At 55.0% G+C, this 24,128-nt stretch overlaps 1 protein-coding gene across 1 annotated transcript in view; it reads left to right on the top strand.

Moving 5' to 3' along the window:
• Positions 1-20,510, top strand: part of TSHZ1 (teashirt zinc finger homeobox 1) — a 64,571-nt gene extending 44,061 nt beyond the window's left edge. Inside the window, exon 2 of the mRNA XM_058676865.1 lies at positions 16,919-20,510. Within this exon, the coding sequence (XP_058532848.1) occupies positions 16,919-20,103 (3,185 nt within the window). The 3' untranslated portion in view covers positions 20,104-20,510. The remainder of the gene's footprint in view (positions 1-16,918) is intronic.
• The last annotated feature ends 3,618 nt before the right edge of the window (positions 20,511-24,128 follow it).

Raw genomic sequence — 24,128 nt, 5'->3', positions numbered from 1 at the left:
GTTTCCATCCTGACAATTAAACCATGGAGATTGGGGTTTTTGTTAGTTGTGCTGCTGGTATCAACACTTCATGCAGAAACCCGTAATTCAATCTGAAGGAAAATCAGATTTTTCTGTGTTTTTCTGGGCCGATTTACATATGCAGGTCAGATTCAGCTATGCTGTTATATTCCACTATGCAGGACAGCACAATGACCTTTTGCCAAGTTTTTGATTCTAGAAGATTCTACATTCTGGATTTGGAGGGGAAGTGGCTGCAGAGGAAAAGGGAAGAAGCTGTTGCTGATTTATGTGCTGAAGCTTGCCCCGGCGGCTATAATTGTCTCTTTGCTCAAGGCTACTGTGGTTTTACTGCATTAAACCCCATTGTCAGCCAGCCCCACACTCGCGGGAGCTCCAGGGGAATCCGGGCCCATCTGCCCCCTGTAGACCAGCCCGACAATCCCTGCTGCTGCTGTTTTCCTGGTGACTGAACTCAGTGTCACTTTGTAGATTGGAGACTTGGCATCACAGAACGGAAGAATGTCACTCATTTGTAACACTGTGGCTTCGCAGTTAGAGATCTGCACTTACGATAATGTATCTTACCAGGTCTTGAGTTTGTTGCTATTTTTCCAAGAATGTTTGAGAACCAGGTGCCATCCAGCAAGTTATACTGGGGAGCAGGGTGCGTGTGAAGGCGGGAGTTAGCCCTGGACAGGTGTAGCGAACCACACGCTGCTTTCAGTGGTTTCCATCACTAATGTCCCTCGGCTGCGTCTCTGCCATCTGCACGCAGACACTGTCTGCTTCACTCCTCAGCCCTGTGCTCTGGCTTCTCCCAGGAACTGTTAGACTGACACATTTTTCTTTAGCATAGGAAGAAAAAGAAAGGGAACGGGCTGACAGGGGCTATGTTCTGATACATCAGTTGTTAGCATATTATTTTATTTATTTATTTTTTAAAGATTTATTATTATTGGAAAGCCGGATATACAGAGAGGAGGAGAGACAGAGAGGAAGATCTTCCATCCGATGTTTCACTCCCCAAGTGAGCCGCAACAGGCCGGTGCACACCGATCCGATGCCGGGAACCAGGAACCTCTTCCAGGTCTCCCACGTGGGTGCAGGGTCCCAAAGCTTTGGGCCGTCCTCAACTGCTTTCCCAGGTCACAAGCAGGGAGCTGGATGGGAAGTGGAGCTGCCGGGATTAGAACCGGTGCCCATATGGGATCCCGGTGCGTTCAAGGCGAGGACTTTAGCCGCTAGGCCACGCTGCCGGGCCCAGTTGTTAGCAAATTATTAGGGGATCCCTAGGAGTAGGGGCTCTGGCGGAGCCCCCTCAAGACCAATTAAGGCACAAGAGCCAGTCCACACTTCTGGCCAGCCAGCTTTTCTGGGGGAGGGCTGTGCAGATCTAAGTTATAGAAATAAAAACAGGTGCGCCAGCAATGCGTGCCCTGATGTCTTCTGACAAGTTTCTTTGAGCTTTTGTCACAGATCTGCTTTCTGTTTTTGTTGGTTTGTTGTTGCTTTTGTGTTTCGAGGTGGAGGGCAGAGGACCCTCTAGTGACGAACCAGCTTTTGGTCTTGCACCATCCAGACTCAGATACCTGCTCCCTTTATTTTCCCTCCATTTTTTCAGGTGAGTTCAGAATACAAGGAAGGATACAGAGAGAGATTCCTTTTCCTTAAACTCACTCATTAAACTAAAATACTTCCGTCTGTAGGGAAGTGTTTTAATTTGTAGGAGCAGTCTTGCCTGCATGTGTTCAAAGATGGGTGAGGCTGGGATGCGTCCAGGGCCTGTGTTTTCACAGCTGTTGTCCTAGAAGGGAAAGTGGTCCCTCCACAGAGTCCTCTCCGCAGCTGGCCCTTGAATGGGTGGACACGGAACAAGGTCATGTTCCTGCTGGGTCTCAACCATGTCCTGCCCTGGGGGCAGGTGCTCCTGTGTGGTGCAGGGCTGCCTGGCCCGCCTGAACAGCCCATTATCATAACCCCACTGTTGTATGGCTGCTGAGTTAATGTACTTACAGATGGCGGAGGGAGTGTGTTACGTGACCTTAGGGTTTTCAAAAATTAAATGACGTCCTAGGTCGTATTTCACAGAACCGCGGAGGAGAATAGTTTTCTTTCCTGCGTGAAGTGTCACTATGCCTAGCAACAGGATATTGTATTTCTTTTTTATTACACGAAAACGTGAAGCTTTTAAACTCCTAGAGTCCCCGCATAAAATTTAATATTGGGGTAGAGAATGCAGTGTCCAGCGGCTCCAGCTGTTTCTCCCGACGTGTCCTCTCCCTCTCTGCCCAGACCCCTGCAGACATGCCCTGTGCTCCCTGTGCCCAGGTGGGCTCACTGTGTCAGGCCCACGTGAAGCCTCCGTGTCCCCGCCTCGGCCGTGAGGAAACACGCGTGTTGTTGCTGGCTGCTTGGCTGGGGCTGTGTGCCCCGGCTGCCCCGGCTTGAGGGCTCACTTGGGTTAGTGCGCAGGTTTCCTTGGGAAGCACTGAGTGTCGTTCGAGCTGAGGTTGAGTGAGGCCAGGAGGAGACTCTGCATGAGGTGCGGGATCCTAGGGCTTGTCAGCCCAGAGGCCTGTGCGGCCGTGTGACCGAGAGCCCTTGTCCCCTGGGGAGGGGTGGGGAGGGGTGGGGGGTCCCGGACAGGGATGTGACTCAGGGCAGTGGTACATATGGCACAGCTGAGGACTCAGGGCTCCGCCACATGCAGTGCCATGTCAGGCCATAGCCCAGCCCTGCTGGGCCATGCCAGCAGCTCCTTTGCTCTGTTCTGGAACTCTCTTCCCACACTGCATTGCCCTGGAGGAGTCCTTGGGCCTGACACACAGGGGATCAATTCATGGGTTGGATATGTGTAGTCCTGGACCTGCCCATAACAGGGAATCTGGGCCTCTTTCCACTGTGCTTCTGCGAGGGGGCAGCACGGGGCTCATGTAACGGGGAGGCAGCTTTGGGTGGCGTCAAGCAGCGCAGGAGATGTGACCACAGTGGACCTGCAGAGAAATCCTCCTCTCGTGCAGGTGCAGGGAGAGACAGGGAGGGCATCTGTCATCCTGGGAGGCCGGGCCATGCGAGGCTGCCCTGGGCATGCCAGAGAGTGTTCATGAAGCTCAGTGGCCTCCAGCTCCCTTCGGTGTCACCTGCAGATGTGGCTGGCACCCACATCAGCTGGCCTGACGCAGGCCCGTGGCGATCTCCATGAGGAGGGCTGCCTGGCATCTGGGCAGCACACACCAGCAGCCTGGGTGTGTAGTTTGCAGTCTTGCAAAAGTCAGCTCTTGTTAAGCTCCTGGCCGTATTGACATTAAGAATATTATTCAAAGTTATTAGGATTTGAGGAAGCTATTCAATGAAGTCTGCACCAAAATTAGATGTGGGAGAGGTGGGTGTGAAGTCTGCTCAAAAACACACTTTGTCAGGATAACACTTTTAAACCCAAACAATTAGAGACTTTAAAATTTTTTCTGACATAGCCAAATAGTTTTTACGTGTGTACCCGCTTAGTTCTGAAATGGCCCTTTCCCTTGACTTCAGGGGACACAAATTGCCTGGCTCCATGTTTGTTTTCTCCTTAAGGCACATTTACAGCACCGTTGTGCAGTGTGCATGGTGTCCCCTGCAGCTGCGCCCACAGCCCTGCGAGGCTGCCCTGAAGCCGCTTGCTCCCCACTGGGATGAAGGATGCCCATAGGAGATGCCCACAGGACTGCCCACTGGAGGTTGTATTGCGTTTAGGGCACTCCAGGCGCAAGGCTGGGTCCGGGGCAGCCCATGGTATCGAGCCACATAGCCACACCGTGCCTCTATGGCCTGCAGGCCGAATGTGGAGATCCGAGATGGGGCTGGGGGAAGTGGGTGACTGCCTGTTGTCCCCAGCTTCCACCTTGCCAGCAGCATCTGGGAGACCCCAGGAGGAAAGGGGAAGGACTGAGTCTGTGCTTTGCTTGGATGGCTGTGTGCGCGCTGGCAAATGGCGGCAGCCTGCGTTCTCCTGGGAGAAGGGAGGGACCTTCGGGGGCACACGTAGTGCTGACACAAGCTCAAGTGGGAGACCAGGGGTGACGATGTGTCAGATGGGGTGTTGTGCAGTGGTACCAGCACACTGAGCTGCCTGCGCCCTGTGTCATCTTGGGGAGCCCAGTGGGGCCTCAGCCCCTGGGGGCCATTTCCCTCAGAGCAGGGGCCACGGAGGGCCTTGTTACTGCTGCGAATTGCCCTTCTCGGTGCCAGCCGTTCTGGTGACAGAATGTAAATCGCCAGCGATTAAATGCGGAGATAATTTGGCAACTTTGCGGCGGCGTGGCGCACCTCCCATTGTTGTGCTGACTTGCAGGTTTTCTTGGCTGTGGGGTTTCCGATCTCTCCTTCCTCTCGGTGTTCCAGTGGGCAGGTTCTCCCGGAGGAAGAGCTGCAGCTCTGATGCCTGCAGTGGCGGCTCCAGAGAGATTGCTGTATTTTCATTGACATGCAGCGCATTACCATAATTGGCTTTTCTACATGATAGGAGAGAGGAAATAATAATGTCATTTTATTTACAGCCGGAGTGTCGCTGTATGAGACTTCTCCAAGTTTCTGCCATGCTGTGCAGGTCAAATGACATCTTTTGATCAGTCCTGTCCAAAGATATCAAAGCTGAGTGGCAGGTAATGGAGACCTACTGACAAACCAAATGTAGAAAAGAAATAAGACTGCCAGTTTCCCATTAAACAGCCTGCTAAACAGCACAGCTTCCCCGTGTCGGCCACGAAACCACTCTGACCACCTAAATCAGGGGAATGAAAGGAGGCTGGATTGGACATTAGTACTGCAAATGACTGCCGTGATTGCCACGCGGCCCTCCACCCCTCCCCAAAACCCAGCCGGCGAGACCAGGCGCCTCGGTGCACCTGCTCGGAGCCCATTCATCTCTCTCTTGCCACTTGCTGGTTTTCTGATCCAGTTTATTTAGGTCTGACATCAGCCAAATGGTGTAGCGAGGTGTCTGGCAGGTATTCCCACTGATTTAGCAGTGGCGCAGCTCCGGGGAGATGTGTCTTGTGAGACAGCCATTCCGGGTGGCTTTTCGTCTTCCACCCGACGTTCCCTACTCGAGATGCTGGCTGGTGTGCTGCTCCCATCACGGTCAGATCATCAGAACTTTGGAGGAGTTCCATCTCATGGGCGGTGTCGCAACTGGGAGAGGATGGATGTGTGGGCTGGGACGGGGGCAGCAAATACAACTTCAAATGCGTAGTTCTGCTCGAGTGTTTGGGGCTGGATTGGTGAGAGAAGTCATGTCTGCTGTAATTCCACTAGGTTTGCCTTCCCAGGTGATTGGGCCCCGTGGACATCGTGGAAGAGAAGCAGCATGCCTCCATTGGCACTAGTTTGCATTCTCTTGGTCCCTGTTCCAGCTCTTTCTCAGGTGCTGTGTTTGCTGCCAAGTTCAGGGGGGTCTGGGCCAGCAGTAGGGTGGGTCCCCTACTCATGCTTCCTCCCCTGTGTGGTGGGGGTGCACTGGTGGGGAGGGTCCCAGTAGGCACTCCAGGTGATGGGGACACTGGAACCTGCTTTGTGGTAAGGTCACTCAGGAAGAGCCTGGGTCCATTTCCTACTACAAAATAGGCACGGTGTGAAGTTGACTGTTTTCCCCACTTGGAAGCACGCAGTTCAGGGGCATGAGGCTCGCTCATGTTGCTGCACAGCCATCACCACCGTTTGTCCAAGGCACTTTTCCTCTGTCCTGGCTGAAAGCTGCCCCATTGAACACCGAAGCTTCGTTCCCAGGTCCTCAAACCGCTGGCCTCCCCAACCGACTGTCCCCACAGCCTGTGTCTGCAGCCACCCCCTCCTCTCGGCAGCCTGTTTTGAGGCTGATGGCCGTGACCACAGCTCTCAGGCAGAAGCACCCCAGCCCCAGTTTTGTTGACCGGCTCGTACAGTTGGCCTGTTCTGGACGAACACCTCACCTGCGTGGCTGATGTAGATGGTGTGTGGTTCAGGAACAGCCCACCCTGACAGGCTCTCTCTGGACTCTCGTACCTGCACACGCTGGGTCATGTGTTGGAGGATTTCCCCCTGTAGAGCAGGGGAGAGGCTAGCAGAGTTCCTTCACTCCAGGCAGGGCAGTAGGCCTGGCCAGGTGTTAGCTGATCCTAGCTCAAAGCATCAAGTGGCGACGACAGAGCATGATTTCTGGGGCCGTGAGACATTTGCAGAGAATGAACGCATGATTTCTTTTAGACAAGAGTAACAGTAATAGTTCTGGGTCATACTAAGTACGTTACCAGGGCAACCAGAAAAGTTTGCTTGTCCTCTGGTAGAGGGGGTTGTCCTCCAAGGCTGGGCTCCGTCCCGCTCCGAGGCTGGCCTCTGATGATGGCCGCGTGGTGGTCGCGTGGACATGGGCTTTGCTGCTCTCTGCTGAGTGGCCCCGTGTGGAATGCTGATGCTCAGGCCCCCACATGCTGATGCCCTGTGGGGGTTTGGGGACTGAGGTGTATCTGCAGTCCGGGGCGTCTCTGATCCCACGTGTGTGGTATTGCGTGGATTTCTTGAGCAAGGTGCTTCTTTGTGTCCATCTCACTTGGCTCACTGACTAAAATACCAGCAGCTGCCCTGGTGTATTGTGCAGACCGAGTCACAGAAGCAGGGGCAGGGGAGAGACGGGGGGGGCCACACTAGACCTGGGGTCCCGGAGCCTGGCTTGCCCCTGCCACTGCTGCGCCCAAAGGCTTCCTGTGCCAGTCAGTGGGAGAGAACCGGTTCATGAGTGAATCCTTTATTTTTGAAATCTTTTCCTCAGAAATTGTGTGGCTTGAAACCTGCCTCTTGTGTAGGCGTTTGCCTGTGGGCAGTGACTGGCGACGTGGTTCCAGAGCCCCCCCGGGGGGCTACGTCCTTCGGCGGAACCTTGCGCGGATGCTCAATTTGCGATAGTGGAAGGACTGGCTGATCTTGTGGTCCAAGGATACCCACATTAGGAATCGGGGAAGAGTAGGGCTGGGGACAGAGCTGGGCCTGGAGCGCAGATGGAACCTGAGCCAGGAGCCTTCTCCTGTCTCCGCAAACTTAAACCTGCCAAAGAGGAGTGAAAGCTGTTCAGCTGCTGAATTCACTGCAGCAGGTGCCCCAGGCAGCCCCGCCCCGCCCGGCGTGCTCAGGAATGCAGCGGGATTTTGCTCCACCAGAGTGTCACCTGTCTGGATGAGTGGTGCCTGGGCCTATCTGAAGTGACAGACGTCTTTTGAGTCCCGCTTCGCTCCCTGACTTTGCTTTCATCATTCAGGCGGGAAGGGAACTGCTTCCACAGGGGCTGCTTCTCCCTGCCCCTCCCTGCTTCCTCTCCCTGCTCCCTCCCCTGCCTAACACCTGATCAAAACCTGCTCCCCGACAGAGCTTGCTCTCTAAATTAAATGAGTCCAGTGAGCGGGGGGGGGGATTTTCCCCCAGCAGGAGTGCCGAGCGCGGCTCTGTGAAGTCAAGGGCCCGAGGAGCAGTGTGGACAGCCCGGCTCCTGCACACCTTCCCCTTTTCCCAGTTCCTGGAAAGGATGCCTGGACGCCCGCTACAAGGTGTGATTCTCACATCCATCCTAGCCCATAATGGTAATTTGGGTAAGTGGTGGAAACAGTTTAACTGCTTTCATCCTAGCATTGCCAGCGGGGACCGAGAGCAGCGTTTCAATGAAGTTGTCCTGATGGTGCAGGAGCGACTGGTGCGCAGGTGCCCCCAGGGTGACGGGAGCCTCTGAAATTCAGAGGGAGGAAGCAGCACTTGCCTTGCTCTGTCCACTTTGCTCCCTGTGGAGGAGAGCCAGGGTGTGTGAGGTTTTAACTACTACCCAGAGTCCCATGATGTGTGCTGGGCATTTCCTGCCCCGGGGAGGGGAATACTCAGCTGTGCCCTGCGACCTCCTTGTGAGGTCGGACGCAAGGCCACAGTCCTGTGGGCTGTATCAGGTTTTCATCTGAGTGCCCTGTGTGCCCCCACTGTGCAGACAGGTGTCAACGGGGACATGGGCTCAGCCCGTCTTGATGACTCCAGGTCTCGCCTTTGCAAGTGGTGTGTGCTCGTTGCGCTGTGTGGTTAGGTACCTGCAGTAACCAGCTGGTGGTCTGGGCGCGTGGAGCTGCAGGTCAGGGCGGTGGGGACGTGGCATGCTGGGGGAGCCCCCACTCCTTGGCAGGTCACCCACCCTTCTCGGGGAGAGAGTCTGGGGACTGCTTGTGGAATAGAGAGCAGTGCGGGTTGGGAAAACACTTTATTTCGTGCATAATTGGGGTTCAGATGAAGATGCTGGTTCGGTGGGAATGCACGCCTAATTGCTCAGAGACAGCGTTGTTGAGGCTCAAGGGAATCCGAGACTTTCCCACATTTAGCCATTAAAAAACAAATACAGTCGTCACTCCCACCCTCCAAATGACGGGCGGCTGGAGCAAGGCTTGTGTGCTTCAAAGAAGCGAAGATGCTTTGAACAGTGTCGGGCTGTGCATCGGAGAATGTAGTTTCTATATAATCTGCGGGAGAGAGGGTGCGTGTGCCTGGTTGTGTAAGTACAGACATGATGTGTGTATTTCTGCCGGGAATGGTCAGGGCACATGCAGTTGGCACCTGGCTGACATCTACCAGCCATGTCCACTGCTGTCTGTCCAGTCACATCAGAAGGTACATGACGCATAGTGCCAGGGACATGGTGTCAGCCAGAAGACATGCTTTATGACAAAAATAATGAGATTTAATTTAAAAATAAGTTCTAATAATCAGACCCAGTGGTCCATTCTCATTGTGGATGGGGCCTATGCACATGTACGTCTCTTATTCACACACATTCATGTGCAATAGTCACACCCCTATGCACAGGCACTCTCACCCCTGCTACCCCCATGTACACACACGTGTGCTCACCAGCACCCAGCACATACACATGCATTCACTCACACCTACTATCCTCACGTGTGCACAGGTGCACACACACCAGCACCCAGCACACATACATGCTCACGTACACAGCTTCACTTGTGCGTGCCCTGGAGACAGGGGGCAGCTTCTCCTGACTGCTGGCTCCTAAGGTGTCCCCACCCCCGATGGCACGAACCAGTGCACCTGCTGGTACTGCCACACTCCACAGCATCACACTGGGCTCGGGGAAAGGCGGGGGTGATGGCAAAGCTGTTTGGACACACGAAGGGGCAGGAGGAGTGACGATCTGGGGTCTGTGTTTCCTTGGATGGCAAAAACGGCACAATTCTGGGCTTGTGCAGTTTTGCTCTTCTGTGAGGGTGTGGCTGGTGGTGTAGACAAAGGCTCGCACACTCACTGCAACCGAGCCTGAGCTGGTGTCCTGCTGTCCTCCGTCTCTGCCGAGGCAGAACTTTGTAAAAGGAATAATCCTGTCTTTCCTGAAAAGCATGTTGCAAAACAATCCCAAACGCTCACTAACAGTGATAAAAATAACTGAATTATTAGGCTAAAGAATTACATTTTCTGCCTTGCTAATGCGGGCATGTCACTCTTGGTTCAGACTCCAAACGCTAAAGGAAAATACAGTCACCAGTGGCGTGACCTGGGCTTGCTTTCCAGCCAGGCGTGGAAGCACTGCCATCGGACGGACGTGCGACCATGGTGCCTGGGACAGAACGTGACTGCAGGTAAAAGTCACCTAAAGCTGTACCACACGCTGGTCTGTCATCCTTCACCCACGGGCAGCCCGACTTCTTATCAGGTGTGTTGCAGACAGTAAGTGACTTCCTGGACTTTTCAGGGTTTGGAGCTTGGGACAGATCTCTTTGCCCTTGGCCTCTGACTCTCCTGCTCCAAGGCGGACGGGAAACTGTGGGAGCATTGCAGGGCTCTAGCACAGGGAAGGCTCCGAGGCCACCTTCCTCATGACAGCCAGGCATGTGACCACAGGGGCATGGGGCCTGTTCCTGGTGAGCGTTCATGTAGGGGTCTCCTCTCTGCCTTTCTGGTGTTTCCCAGTAGATGTGCCTCCCCGTTCTGATAGATCTCTGTTATGGTTTCCGGCAGGGCCTGACTTGCTGGGACTGGCCTTGCCTCTGCGGGCTGCCTTGGGAGGTGGCCGAGGACACCTGCTGTCAGGGGCCTGGCCCGGGGTGGGTCAGCCATGTGTTGTGTGCCTCCTTAGGGACACACAGTTACTCACTGTTGATTCTTTAACATCATTGTAGCTGCTCTTTCCACTTCTGAAGATCCTTGGGGATTTTTTGCTCCGCCTCTTGACGTCCTTGAAGACTCAAAGCAAGTCTGTCATTGTTTTTAGTCGTGGCTTCTGCTCTGATCTGCGCTGTCCTTCTGGCTCAGTTATGTCATTGTGACTGAACTCCAGACCAAAGGCTGCACCCGACATGTGAGAGGGGCTGTGGAATTCCTGTTTCTCACTTAGCTTGAAATTGAATCCTGAGGCACTGGGAAAGAAAGCAGAGATTGTTTCGGAGCAGTTACCTGTGAATTCCTCTTTAAAATCAGAACTGAGAAAGGCAGAGGTCGTGGCTGTCAGCCACGTGATGCTGAAGCAGACCTGGACACTGCCAGTTGCGGCAGGGTGGACGGTGGTGGCTCCTTTCACAACCCTCAGTGTGGTGCGTGCCCTGCCGCAGGGCAGGACCATGTGCTACAGGTGTGCTTGCTGCCTGGGAAGGCGTGAGCTGGGCCACAGCTCCCTTCTCTCTACTTGGTTCTCCTGCAGGCCCCCTGCTGTGCCCCTCCCTCAGGTGTAGTTCCCTTGGTGAAGCTGGCAGGAGGCGTGTGCCAGTGGCAGCCCAGGCTGAGGCTGCAGGACTGTTTCTGGGACGTTGGTGGGGGGTGAGCCTCCATGGGACAGCCATCTGCTCGTGGAGGCCACGAGTGCCGGACTGAGCAGAGCCACAACACGGGAGTGAAGCTGGGCGGCTACCCAGCAGGCACACAAGACCTGCATCTTCTATTTGTCCATTTCCTGTATTTCCACCAGATTCTATGTCTGGAGGACCCCCTCTTCCGCTCCCCGGGCACAGGCATCAGGCCAGGGCAGGTGGCAGGACCTCTCTTGTAAGGCTGGTGCCTTCGTGGGGCTGCACGCATGAGCGCCCCCTACAGGTCGGAAGATGTCCCTCATAACAGCACCTGAGGCCTTATGGGTGGGGCGACTGTGTTGGTGGCTGGCCCTGCCCACTCTGCATTGGCATGCCTCGTCCTCATGTCCTGTTCCCAAGGCCGGGAGAGTCTGCCCCTAGGGACCTGCCTTGCTGCTTTGTGGGGCACGTGGCGTCCCCCCTTCTCCTGGCTGCCTGGGGATCCCCCTGCCCTTAGGCACACCCAGAACCACTGTGGGCATGGCTTGGGTGGGGTTTACCTGCGGTCCTGTGGCCTGTTCCTCTCCGGCATGGGCAGAACCTCATCAAAGCACCCTCCTCTGCCCAAGACTGCAGCTGGAGCTTGGGGCACTCCTGCTATCCAGCACCGAGGGGGTCGGGTTGGACTCCTCCTGTCCCTCTGCTCCGGAAGTCCTTCCACTGCTGAACTGTTGGGTGAGCAGTATAGGAAGCCAGGAGGCTAGGGGTGGGCACTGTGGTGCTGTGGACACCTGGGCTTGAGTCCCCCTCCACCTCCAATCCAGTTCCTGCTAACGGGCACCTTGGGAGGTGACAGGTGAGGTTCAAGTGGCCTGGTCCCTGTTGGGGAACCTGAGTGGAGTCCTCGGCCCCAGATGTGGCAGGTGTTTGGGAGGTGAATCCACAGACAGAAGCTGTCTACCTCTGTGTGTGTCTTCCTGTCTCCGTGTGTCACTCCGCCTTTCAAATTAATAAAAATAAACTTTAAAAAATGCAAGGGGAAATGAGGAGGGGAGTGTGAAAGCTGGGCCTTGCCAGCTGTCAGGAGACCCAGGACAGCAGGCCTTGTCCCTGTGGTTGCCAGCTGTTAGGAGACCCAGGACAGCAGGCCTTGTCCCTGTGGTTGCCAGTGCGGCCTTGGGTCTAAGCCAGTCCTTAGTGGCTGTTGAATGAGGGTGGACGTTACTGCAGATGAATCCAGAACATTCTGTGGGGCTCCTCTATCTGTGGGGTACTGGAAACCCTGGCACTCCCTGTAGGGCTGTGGGGTGCTGCCATTTGAGCCCCATGCTCAGGCCGGACGGGATAGTGGAGCAGTGGGCTGGGTGTGTGCGGGTTGCTTCTGTCTCCTGGAACTCAGAGTGAAAAAGTTACCAATCACAGCCGTCAATACAGTGAGCTAAAAGAAGATGTAGCATGCTAAACTAGCAGAAAAATGGACTCACTGAGATCTGACCAGCGGGAGGGAGAGGAGAGGCTGGCCCTGTGGGCGGAAGCTGGAGCTGGTGCCGGCGTGCCAGGAGCCTGGGTCGCTGGGTCCCTGAGGGGGGTTGGCCCATGTGTCTGGGACTAAGCCCTGGCCAGCCAGAGGAGGTCAGTGATGCTCTCGACTTGGAACCCTCTGAGCCTTGGACAGTTTGACACACTTTGGCTTTTCAACATTAAAAAGTAAAAGTGAAGTTAGCAAGACTTTCCCAGCCTTCCTGGCGCCAGTGTGGGCCACGTCCCTCCGTGCTGGTCCTCCATGTGTCCTGCTGGTTGGCAGGTGTGGGGTGACTGGTGGGGGTGTTGCCACTGGCCAGCTTATTCCAGGCTGGCGTGCAGTGGTTAGTCTGTGTTTCATGAACACCGAAGATTTTGAACATACAGATATTTATCAAGAACATTTTACTCAATAGTAACTAAACCACATATTCATTATCTAGAGAAAATTCTCTATTAACATTTCCTGGAAAGGGGTTTTCCGCTGTAACATATATACAATTTTCTCTTTTGCTTTTTCTTCACTTGATGCCCTTGTCATTAAAGCATCTTTAATGTCTGAATGATACTGTATCCTAGGCATAAATTATGGTCCGTATAAGCGCCCCTTGAGGAGCGCTGTTTAGACGGTGGCAGGGCTATAAAGGACATTTCTGTATATGGAACTTTTTCTGTATTTCATATTCTTCTTAGGCTGTGTTTCCAAAGCACAATTATTCATCTAAAAGGTATGAACAGTTAGAAATTCCTCTTTCGCTCTCTCTCTTTGCCATGCTCTGCTTTTTAACTTGTGGTCTGGCTCCTGACGGGTGGACAGGGCTTTGATTCCAAGTGATGTGGGGTTCAAACACAGCTTTCTGGATCCGGATGCCGGCAAGACAGAGGAACAGACCGTGGACTGGGAGTTGGATGATGTGGGGAGGTCGCTCACCCTGTTGGAGACTCTGCCTTTTCCCCTCAAGATTGTCGTTTGGAGGTTGGGAGGCCTTGGCAAATCCAAGAACTGAGATGGGGCTACCGATCAGGTGAATGGCCAGCAGCCTCGTGGGATTAGCGGAAAGATGTCACAAGGAAGTGACATCTGCACCTGTCCTCCAGGGAAGGGGAAGGGGGAACCACATGGTGCCTCCCCGGGGGGAGGGAGTCGGGGGCCACAGTGGCCGCTGAGGACCTAGGAGCCCAGAGGGTTGGGTACTCCTGGTGGGGCTGGTATGAGGCTCATGTACCCTACACAGGACATGGGCTGTGGGGAGCAGAGTGTGCGGGGGCAGGTTGGAGGGAGACCAGGGGACCAGGGGTAGCAAAGGAGTCAGTGGGAGGCTCCACAGTAGCTGGGGAGCGGATTGAGGGCGGCTGGATGGCGGAGAAGCGTGCGGGCATTTGGACCCAAGTCCTCTGTGGGTTGAATTCTGTTCCCCTAAATGTTGCTTGTTGAAACCCTCCCTGCCGATATGGGTGCATTCGGAGACGGAGTGCTCAGGGTCCTCCTGCTGGATGGGCTCTGCTGCAGAAGGGGGACCTGGCCCCACGAGGGTCTCTTCCTGCGCCACGAGCAAGGGTGTATGGGTGAGCACAGAGGGCGTCTGTGACCAGGGGAGGGGGCTTTCTGGAAACCAGCCAAGCCAGGCCTCCATCAGGGCCCCGCCACCGCTAGACTGCAAGGCAGACATGAAGGAGGGCCTGGTGCAATAGCCTAGTGGCTAAATCCTCATCTTGCATGTCCCTTGGTCCCATATGGGCACTGGTTCGTGTCCCGGCTGCTCTACTTCCCATCCAGCTCCCTGCTTGTGGCCTGGAAAAGCAGTGGAGGACGGCCCGAGGCCTTGGGACCCTGCACCCATGTGGGAGACCCGGGGGAGGCTCCTGGCTTCAGATTGGCTCAGTCTGGCTGTTGTGGCCACCAGGAGAGTGAACCAGCAGATGGGAGATTATTTCCTCTGTCTCTCCATCATTCTGTAAATCTGCCTTTCAAATAAAAATAAATAAATCTTTTTGAACTATATTAAAAAGTTAAGAAGGAAGGAAGGAAGGATCCCTTTTTGATGACTCCGTGCCCAGGGGGCAGGCCCTTGCTCTCCGCTCCTGACACAGCAGCCCTGCTGGAACAGTCCTTCAGAGCGGTCCCTGCATCTGGCTTTGCTTTCTGTGGTAAAGGGAAAGTTCCAGAACCCCCACTGCTGCTATGCTTGATGTTGCACGTTCTGTGAGTTCTGTGATGACGTCACAGCCTCAGAGTGTGAGGGTCCCCGTGCCCAGAAGCCCACTTCTGTTCTTCAGTAGCCAGCTTGCTCATCGGAGACTCCTGTTGCACTCAGCACTGGGACAACATCTGAACCTCGGGCTCTGCCCAACACCTCGCCTGAATTCCCTCCCAGGTGTCCTTGTCTGTGGGCTTTAGGGCCATGCCCACTGCCAGGCATCCAGTGAGGGCTATGCTACAGCTCCCCTGTGGTGGGGGTGGCTGTTTGCTTAGCACCTACCCTGGGCACTGGTCCTGGTTGTGGAGTGCGGGATTCCTGGGTGCGTCTCACACTGCAGCTCCTTGGGGAGCCCTGGGAGCCCCCTGGAGGGCTGGACACATGCTGCTGGCCTCCCCCTGGGCTGAGCCCACCCCTCCCCACCAGGGCATGCACCTTCCTTTCACAAAGGAGGCTGGGTTAGACCTGGGAGGCAGTTGGCCATTGTAATGTCTGGACCTGCTGTGGGCTGCCTCTGTCAGTTAGGGTCTGGGCACCCCATCCTGATGGCGTCATCCCTAGACCCAGCAGCGTTCCGTCTTTGTGGCTGAGACAGCAGGCTCCAGGCTGCTGGCTAGGAGCACTGGGTCTGAGCAGCGTGGGCCCTCAGAGCAGAACTGTCCTAAATCTTTGCTGTGAAGCCCTCAGCCGTGGTCTGGGTGCAGGCTGAGCGTTGTGCTTCCTGGAACAGGTGTGTGGTCTGGGTGTTCAGACCTGCGGTGAAAGGCCGGGTCTGTGGTTGTCACACGTGCTGGCAGCATGGCATTATCCCATGTGTGATCCCAGCTGTTCTGTGCCCTGCTGGCAAATAGGAACATGTGTGCTCAGACTGAGCCCACAGGCAGAGATGCGCATGTGTGGCTGGTTCATGGAGGCCTTGTGTGTGCACAGCCTGCGCCCTGGTTGTGAGTGCCTGGGGTTGCCAGGGAGACCAAGGCCCTTGCCTACAGATGCAAATACTCTGTTTGCCCCTAGTTGTCCTTGGTGGGCTCCATTTGGGTGCTGGAATCTCCTCTGTCCCACCTCCAGTCCCTGGAACTGCGTGAGCAGTTGGCCATTTCCCTGGGGAGCTGGCTGTGAGGATGTGACCAGAGGCACCCTCCTTGGGGTGCATCGGTGCACACTGATGGGGCCTTCTGGATCGTGTTTCAGCTCCAGACTGCCAGAGCTGGCAGTGCAGTGCTAGTTTGGCTAGTTATTCCCATACAAAAGAGGAAAGATGAGTGAAAGCCATCGTGTCCCATTGGCAACAACCAGGACCTACCACAGGTTCAAGGACTCACCTGACCCTCATGGCCTTGTCCAGAGTTGGACGCACAGCTCTTCTGTGCCCGTGCACCTGTCACATTGTGCAGGTGCCTCTGAAGGGCTGTGTTCTGCCACAACACCTCTTTCTGTGCCCCACGAGGTGTAGCAGGCCGGCACCATGTGTGCTGCTGGCGTCACTCGATGGTGATGTCATATTTCTCACTGAGAAGCCACCAACCCAGCTCTCCTTAGGTGCACATGGCGATGGCACTGACCATGTCCTCCTTGTTGAGCAGTCATCGCCACCTTCCTCTCCAGAACCTTCCCATTCCATCACCCAGGCAGCCCCCGCCCTCCCCCGGCCATGCCTGTCTGTTTCGGGAGGCGCCGCACCGGTGAGCTGTGTAGAATGTGTCTGGACTGCTCACAGCACCGAGGCTGCTTCCCTCTGGCCCTGTCTGTGCCGCAGCCTCTATTTTTTTCCTTTTCACAACTGCATCGTACTCCATAGACTGGGGACCACGTTTGGTTCCGAGACTTGCCACCTCCTGGGTGTTTGGGTCACCCCATCCTATGCTGAGTTGGTTGGGACACTGCTGTGGAGACGTGACCTTTGTCACCTCTCCGGCCACTACCTGGGAAGCTGAGCTGCTGTGTTAGACAGGAGACTGGGGCCTCTCCCCTGTTTTCTGTTAGTGAGGAGCGTAGTCTTTGATTGTCTGCCTTTGGGAGGTGCTGCTGTTCATGGAAGACAAAGGGTATGGACAGCGCAGTGAGGCAGGGGGTCCCCGCCCATCGGACAGCCCAACCTGCTTTGGGAGGAGTCCAGGTGGGATGGGGTGGTCCAGGTGGGATGGGGTGGCCCGAGTCCTGCGTTCCCAGGCTCCCACAGCAAGCGGCAACCTCCAAGTGGAGGGCCACCACTGCTCCTCTGGCTTGGATTCCTTTGTTGAAAACTAGCTCACCCAGGAGGGAAATGGTCTTTCTGAATTCCAGCTCCCGCTGTGGGTTATATGCAGGGAGGTGCTTAGGGTCAGGTCGGCCTTGTAGCCTGGGCCCTGGGCTGGGAAGCCGGGGGGAGCCTGAGAGCTGGGGAGGCTGCGGCCTTGGTCCTGACGCCTCTTGCTTCTGTTGCAGCTTATGTCCCCGAGGAGGAGCTGAAGGCAGCACAGATCGATGCGGAGCGCGAGGAGCATGAGGGGCCGGCCCTGGACATCCCTGAGAGCGACTTCGCCTGCAGCGAAGACGCGGAGGTCAAGGAGGCTCAGAGCTACCCAAACTCGCCCGCCAGCACCCCCACCAACCAGGACACCGGCTGTGCATCACCCTGCAGTGAGAGCAGCGAGCCCCCTGCCCAGGGCCTGTCCTCCAGGGAAGAGAAGGAGGACCCGCCGGGACCGGACAGCGTTTCCTATCCCCAGGACAGCTTGGCACAGATCAAGGCTGTGTACGCCAACTTGTTTTCTGAGTCCTGCTGGTCCAGCCTTACTCTGGACCTGAAGAAGTCGGGTTCAGCCCCCAGCAACTCCGATGTCAGCCGGAAGGAGAGCTCGACACCTACGCCCGCGCCCGTCACCAGTACAGCCGCGGGCACGGCTGGCACCCCCAGCACCAGCGGCAGCACCAGCACGAGCCACAGCAACAGCACCAGTAACAGCAGCGGCTCCGGGTACGACTGGCACCAGGCCGCCCTGGCCAAGACGCTGCAGCAAACGCCCTCATACGGGCTGCTGCCCGAGCCCAGCCTCTTCAGCACCGTACAGCTCTACCGGCAGAACAACAAGCTGTATGGGTCTGTGTTCACCGGTGCCAGCAAGTTCCGCTGCAAGGACTGCAGCGCAGCCTACGACACGCTGGTGGAGCTGACGGTGCACATGAATGAGACGGGCCACTACCGCGACGACAACAGGGACAAGGACTCAGAGAAGGCCAAGCGCTGGTCCAAGCCCAGGAAGCGCTCTCTCATGGAGATGGAGGGCAAGGAGGACGCCCAGAAGGTGCTCAAGTGCATGTACTGCGGCCACTCGTTCGAGTCCCTGCAGGACCTCAGCGTGCACATGATTAAGACAAAGCATTACCAGAAAGTGCCTCTGAAGGAGCCTGTGCCGGCCATTACCAAGCTGCTGCCTTCCGCCAAGAAGCGAGCGCTTCAGGACCTGGTGGCCCCCTGCTCCCCGGAGCCGGCGGGCACGGCTGTGGAGGCCGCTCTCGGCGAGTTGGCCAAGGACCAGAAGACGGCCAACCCCTACGTCACGCCCAACAACCGCTATGGCTACCAAAATGGTGCTAGTTACACGTGGCAGTTCGAGGCCCGCAAAGCACAGATCCTCAAGTGCATGGAGTGCGGCAGCTCCCATGACACCCTGCAACAGCTCACCGCCCACATGATGGTCACGGGCCACTTCCTGAAGGTGACCACCTCTGCCTCCAAGAAAGGGAAGCAGCTGGTGCTGGACCCCGTGGTGGAGGACAAGGTCCAGTCCATCCCCCTGCCTCCCACCACCCACACCCGGCTGCCGGCTGCCGGCACCAAAAAGCAGCCAGACTCACCTGTGGGCTCCACAGCGTCCGAGGACAAGAAGGAACCGGAGAAGGAGAAGGCGCCAGCAGCCAGTGACACGGAGAAGGACATCAAGGAGGAGAGTGGGGATACCTCCGAGAGATTTGAGCCCACTGCCCTTTACCAATACCTCCGTGAGGAGGACCTGGAGGACAGCCCCAAGGGCGGCGTGGACATCCTCAAGTCCCTGGAAAACACTGTCTCCACGGCCATCAGCAAAGCTCAGAACGGTGCGCCCTCGTGGGGCGGCTATCCCAGCATCCACGCGGCCTACCAGCTGCCTGGCACTGTGAAGCCGCTGCAGGCGGCCGTACAGAGCGTGCAGGTGCAGCCGTCCTATGCCAGTGGTGTGAAGTCGCTGGCCTCTGCCGAGCACAATGCCCTTCTGCATTCCCCGGGCAGCCTCACACCACCGCCGCACAAGAGCAACGTATCTGCCATGGAGGAGCTGGTGGAGAAGGTCACGGGCAAAGTCAACATCAAGAAGGAGGAGAGGCCGGCTGAGCGGGAGAAGGGCTCCCCCGCCAAGGCCATGTCCCCCGTGGCAAAGGAGAACAAAGACTGCCCGAAAATGAACGAGGAGGCCGACGGCAAGCAGTCCAAAAAGCGCCCCGAGGCTGAGGCCAGCAGGACCAAGACAGAGGGTCCTGGGGACACACACCCCCGAAATGGCACGGAGCCTCTCAAAGCCAAAGTCACCAACGGCTGCAGCAACTTGGGCATCATCACCGACCACTCGCCGGAGACCTCCTTCATTAACCCCCTGAGCGCCTTGCAGTCCATCATGAACACCCACCTGGGCAAGGTCTCCAAGCCCGTGAGCCCCTCGCTCGACCCCCTGGCCATGCTGTACAAGATCAGCAACAGCATGCTGGACAAGCCCGTCTACCCCAGCACCCCAGCGAAGCAGGCTGACGCCATCGACCGCTACTACTACGAGAACAGCGACCAGCCCATCGACCTGACCAAATCCAAAAGCAAAGCCCTGGGGTCCAGTGTGTCTGAGCCGGTGACCTCGCCACTGCGGGAGAGCGCCCTCATGGACATCTCGGACATGGTGAAAAACCTCACGGGCCGCCTGACACCCAAGTCCTCCACCCCTTCCACGGTGTCCGAGAAGTCAGATGCGGACGGCAGTAGCTTCGAGGAGGCGCTGGACGAGCTGTCGCCCGTCCACAAGAGGAAAGGACGCCAGTCCAACTGGAACCCACAGCACCTGCTCATCCTGCAGGCCCAGTTTGCCTCGAGCCTGCGGGAGACGGCTGAGGGCAAGTACATCATGTCGGACCTGGGCCCGCAGGAGCGAGTGCACATTTCCAAGTTCACTGGTCTCTCCATGACCACCATCAGCCACTGGCTGGCCAATGTCAAGTACCAGCTGAGGAGGACAGGGGGAACCAAATTCCTCAAGAACCTGGACACAGGGCATCCTGTTTTCTTTTGCAACGATTGTGCCTCTCAATTCAGAACTGCCTCCACATACATCAGTCACCTGGAGACGCACCTGGGCTTCAGCTTGAAGGACCTCTCCAAGCTGCCCCTCAGTCAGGTCCAAGAACAGCAGAGCATCTCCAAGGTCCTTGCCGGCAAGGCTCTGGGCCCGCTGGGGACCCCCGAGGAGGACTCGGGCTCCACATTCCAGTGCAAGCTCTGCAACCGGACCTTTGCGAGCAAGCACGCAGTCAAACTGCACCTTAGCAAGACCCACGGCAAGTCGCCCGAGGACCACCTGATCTACGTGACCGAGCTCGAGAAGCAATAGCGTGCAGCTGTGCCCAGGAGCGCCCGTGGCCCTGCGGTGCCCTGGCCTGAGCCGCGGCGCCCCTCTCTCTTCTCTAGCTGACCTGCCTCTGTGGACCCTGGGTTTTCTTACACACATTTTGTAGTTATATTTATACGCTCCTTGTCTGACCTGTGCATGTTATTTTTCCTTTTCCGTGAGTCAGTCTGACCTTTATTTTCAACATCTGTTCTTGATGTTAAGCTGTCTTTTGTAGGAAATAGTGGGGCACGCGACTCAGAGACGCTATTTAGCAGTAAAGAAAGACGCAAATAATGATAAGGAGACATCCTAAAATTACGAAGTTGCCATGACAATAAAGGTCATAGTACTGGGAGTGTCACATTTAACTCTTGGAGGACTGTAATCGCATTTCTGTGCCTTTCACTCAGAAAAAAAAAAAAAAGAAAAAAGGCTTAAAGGCGTTTCATGCAGATCAAAAGCTGTGTCAGACACAAACCGTATTTAATAATTAAAAATGAGCTTTTTATGCAGGACTGGTTGGTGAGGGAAGCAGGCATGTAGCAGTGGGAAGTCAGAGCTGCTGAGGACTCCCCGGGTTCCAGGCCACCACTCCACTTGTCTCACTCGCACAGGAGCCACACACACACACCCCACACATACACACACACCACACACACACACACACCACACACACACACACACCCCACACATATACACACCCCCCCCACACACCACACACACACCCCCCACACATACACACACACCACACACACACACACACCCCACACATACACACCCCCCCCACACACACACCCTGTCGCCACTATCCAGAGCTGCTGAGTACTCCCTGGGTTCCAGGCCACCACTCCACCTGTCTCATTCGTGCAGGAACCACACACACACACACACACCCCACACCCACACACACCCTGTTGCCACTCTCCCTAAACCTTCCTCTGGATGCTGAAAAATGCCACTTTTGGCAGAAAAAGTTATGCAAGCTATTATTTAAAAAATGTGTAAAAAATGCTATTTCTTTTTTTCCTGTAAAATACTGAAGTTTATAGTTATTTACAAACGTAAGCTTTGGTACAAGCTGACCTTTCTATAGTGTGCTGCATTGGTAAATGAAAAAAAAAAATACCCAAACACACAGATCAGCGGGGCAGACGTTGGAGCGCTGTCCTTGTCGGTTGCCGGCATAGCTTAAAACTCCTGTACGTCGCATATTGAACCATTTTAATCTCTTCAGCTTTCTTTGTACCTCTGGCTGTATGCTTTCTCTTTTAACTTTTTATATTGTCATTTTATATTAAATTTCTGTGTATATAATGTAAAACCACGATTTTTGAATAAAAAGTTAGTTCCTGCAGCTTGATTGAAATAGAGAAATTTTACTGGCACCTGCATCTGTCCAGATGCATGTCCTCAGAGGAACTATCAGAGAAAAATAAAGAAATAAAAGACAAGCGAGCAATGCACTATTAATTATACATTCTGATGTTCTATCATTAATATTGTACAGTACATTTTGGTTCACACAATTAAATCCACTGTTTCCTCCGATGTAAAATAAACCCACATGCAGTTCCTGATTTACACGGATCGTCGTGGCGTGCTTATTTTGCCTCTGAGATGTGGGTCCAAGTAGCAGGAGGTGGGGCGCAGGCAGGCAGCCCGGGAGCAGCCTTGCACGGGCCATCCCTGCCCTGTGCGCGCGGACACACCTCACTCAGGACCGCAGCTTGAAAAATGCTCATTAACAATGTTTGAACGCTGCCAGGTGCCAGGGATTACCGAGTTGAGGTACCGAGTGATAGCTCATCTCTACCTAGATGGGATAAAACGGTTTCTTCAGGGATGCCTGCCTGATTTTAAAAGATTTATCGACACTCTTTGGTGTGAAGCCGAGGAGCTTGCAGGGGGGCAGGTCCAGCACCCGTCGCAAAAGCCAAGGCCACGAGGGGGGAAGTCGACTGAGCTTTTTCAAAACATACAGTTAAAAAATGGTCTGCTGTTTCTCCCTGTGTCTGAGGTGAGTCTTAGGCCCCAGGATGCAGGGACCTCTGACCTTGTCACTACTGAGTAGAGACCCCCGAAAACGGGCTGCCTGCACGCCCAGAGGGCGCCCGACGTGGTGGGCGGGGAAACGTGTTCCTCCGCCTCAGGCGGGAAAGCGGGCGTGCTGTTCTCGTGCTTCCCCGCGACGCCCCAAGGGCGCCATCTTCCAGCTCTGCCATTGGTGGACGGCGGTGTCCTTCAGGTCCTCAGCCAATCAGACGGCGTGATTCTGGCTGCCGCACCGCAGGGCCGACGGAACAGCAAGGCTGCCGGCGGTGGTCGCGCGGGACCCTTAGAAGGTAAGTTCACTTACAGCTGAATGTGGGTGAATGATTGTGCGTGTGATTTCACCCCAAAGGCTGAGGGGCAGGGCAGTGGGCGATGTGGGTGGACCCGGAATCCGGGGCTTCCTGCTTAGCCCCTTTCCGTGTCTGGTTGGTCAGCCTCGTGGCTCCTGACCCCCAGAGGTAGGCCCTGCTGATGCTGATGAAGGTGGAGTCACACTTGGTATTCACTGGGCGTGGCCAGCCCTGCACACGTGGGTGTGTGTGTTCGTGTGTGTACCTGTGTGTGCATGCACGTGTGCGCGCTGGGCCTGCGACCCTCAGGGCGCAGCAGGGAGGAGCTTGCCCAGGTGGGTGACTCCCGGCTTCAGAGCAGGGGACTGGGACCCGGGCACCTCTCCCCACTCGGCCCGCAGGAAGGCCAGCGTTTGGGTTTGCTTAGACTGCGGGCGCGTTATGGAAGAACCCACTCTTTGCTTGCCTGTTTGGGGCTTGAGGCTTGGGTTTAATAACCAGTTTCTCTGCCCCCTTCAAGTTGCTGTTCAGTCACTAGAGAGAGTGACAGCTGGTGACATAGCTGTAAGTTGAAGTCACAGAGGCAAACTTAGGCCACATGCACAGAAAAGAGCAATTAAAAAGCCCTGTACATTTCCATAGTCCATCGTCTTCGAGTAGCTGTTAACAGTGGGAAGCATGTCCCGTGTCGCGGAATTCCGGAAGCGCGAGTGTGCGGGAAAGGGCTCCGCCTGCTTCCCAGGCCGGCTTTCTTGCTATTGCCTCATTGTCATTTCTCTGCACCTGATGTATACCACAGAGAGCTAATTACTGAATTGCAGAGTTACAGGGTAATAGAATGAAATCTCTTTTGGAGGGAATTTGTGCTTTTTATGACTTTCATTCTAATGATAAAAGTGACAAAGCATCATCCCAAAACACTTGGAAAATAAAAATCACAAAAAAGGAAAGAAAAATTCACTGTTGTTTTCATCTAGGGAAAAATCGGTGTATGTATTTTAGTGCTTACATTTATTTCCCATTTTATTTCAAAACAAGCCTGGTGCTCAACATATCTGCCTTTTTTAAAAAACTTGATATAATTCAGATTTTTCCCATTTCATTAAATATTGAGGCATATAAATCTTAAATATGAGGGTTTATAAATCTTGTTGCAGAGTACTAAAATTTAATCAATTCACTGTTAGCTAAAATTTTAATGAGCGACATTTACAGTCTTTCCAAATTTCTAGTGTTGCCGATGTAAATGCAAGGAACATTCCAGTACATATTCTGGTGAAATTTTTTTTTTTTACTTCATTAATTACATTGTATTATGTGACACAGTTACATAGGTACTTGGGTTCTCCCCACCCCTCCCCAAACCCTCCCACCATGGTGGATTCCTCCACCTTGTTGCATAACCACAGCTCAAGTTCAGTTGAGATTCCCCCATTGCAAGCGTATACCAAACCTAGAGTCCAGCATCTTATTGTCCAGTCAAGTTCAACGGCTTCTTAGGTATACCCTCTCTGGTCTGAAGACAGAGCCAGCAGAGTATCATCCCAGTCAATGGTGAAATTTTTAATGTTTTTTTTACAACAAGTGCTTGGACCTGGGATCACGGCCTCGAAACCTGTGCCCACACGGCCCACAAGGACACCCGCTCCAGCACGCACCTGTGTGCGAGGGGGTGGCTGTTTC

This window comes from Ochotona princeps, chromosome 18 (genome assembly GCF_030435755.1).
Source record: "Ochotona princeps isolate mOchPri1 chromosome 18, mOchPri1.hap1, whole genome shotgun sequence".
In the NCBI taxonomy this organism is placed as follows: Eukaryota; Metazoa; Chordata; class Mammalia; order Lagomorpha; family Ochotonidae; genus Ochotona; species Ochotona princeps.
Note: the sequence above shows the minus strand (reverse complement) of the source record. Positions and strands in the feature narration are given on the sequence as shown.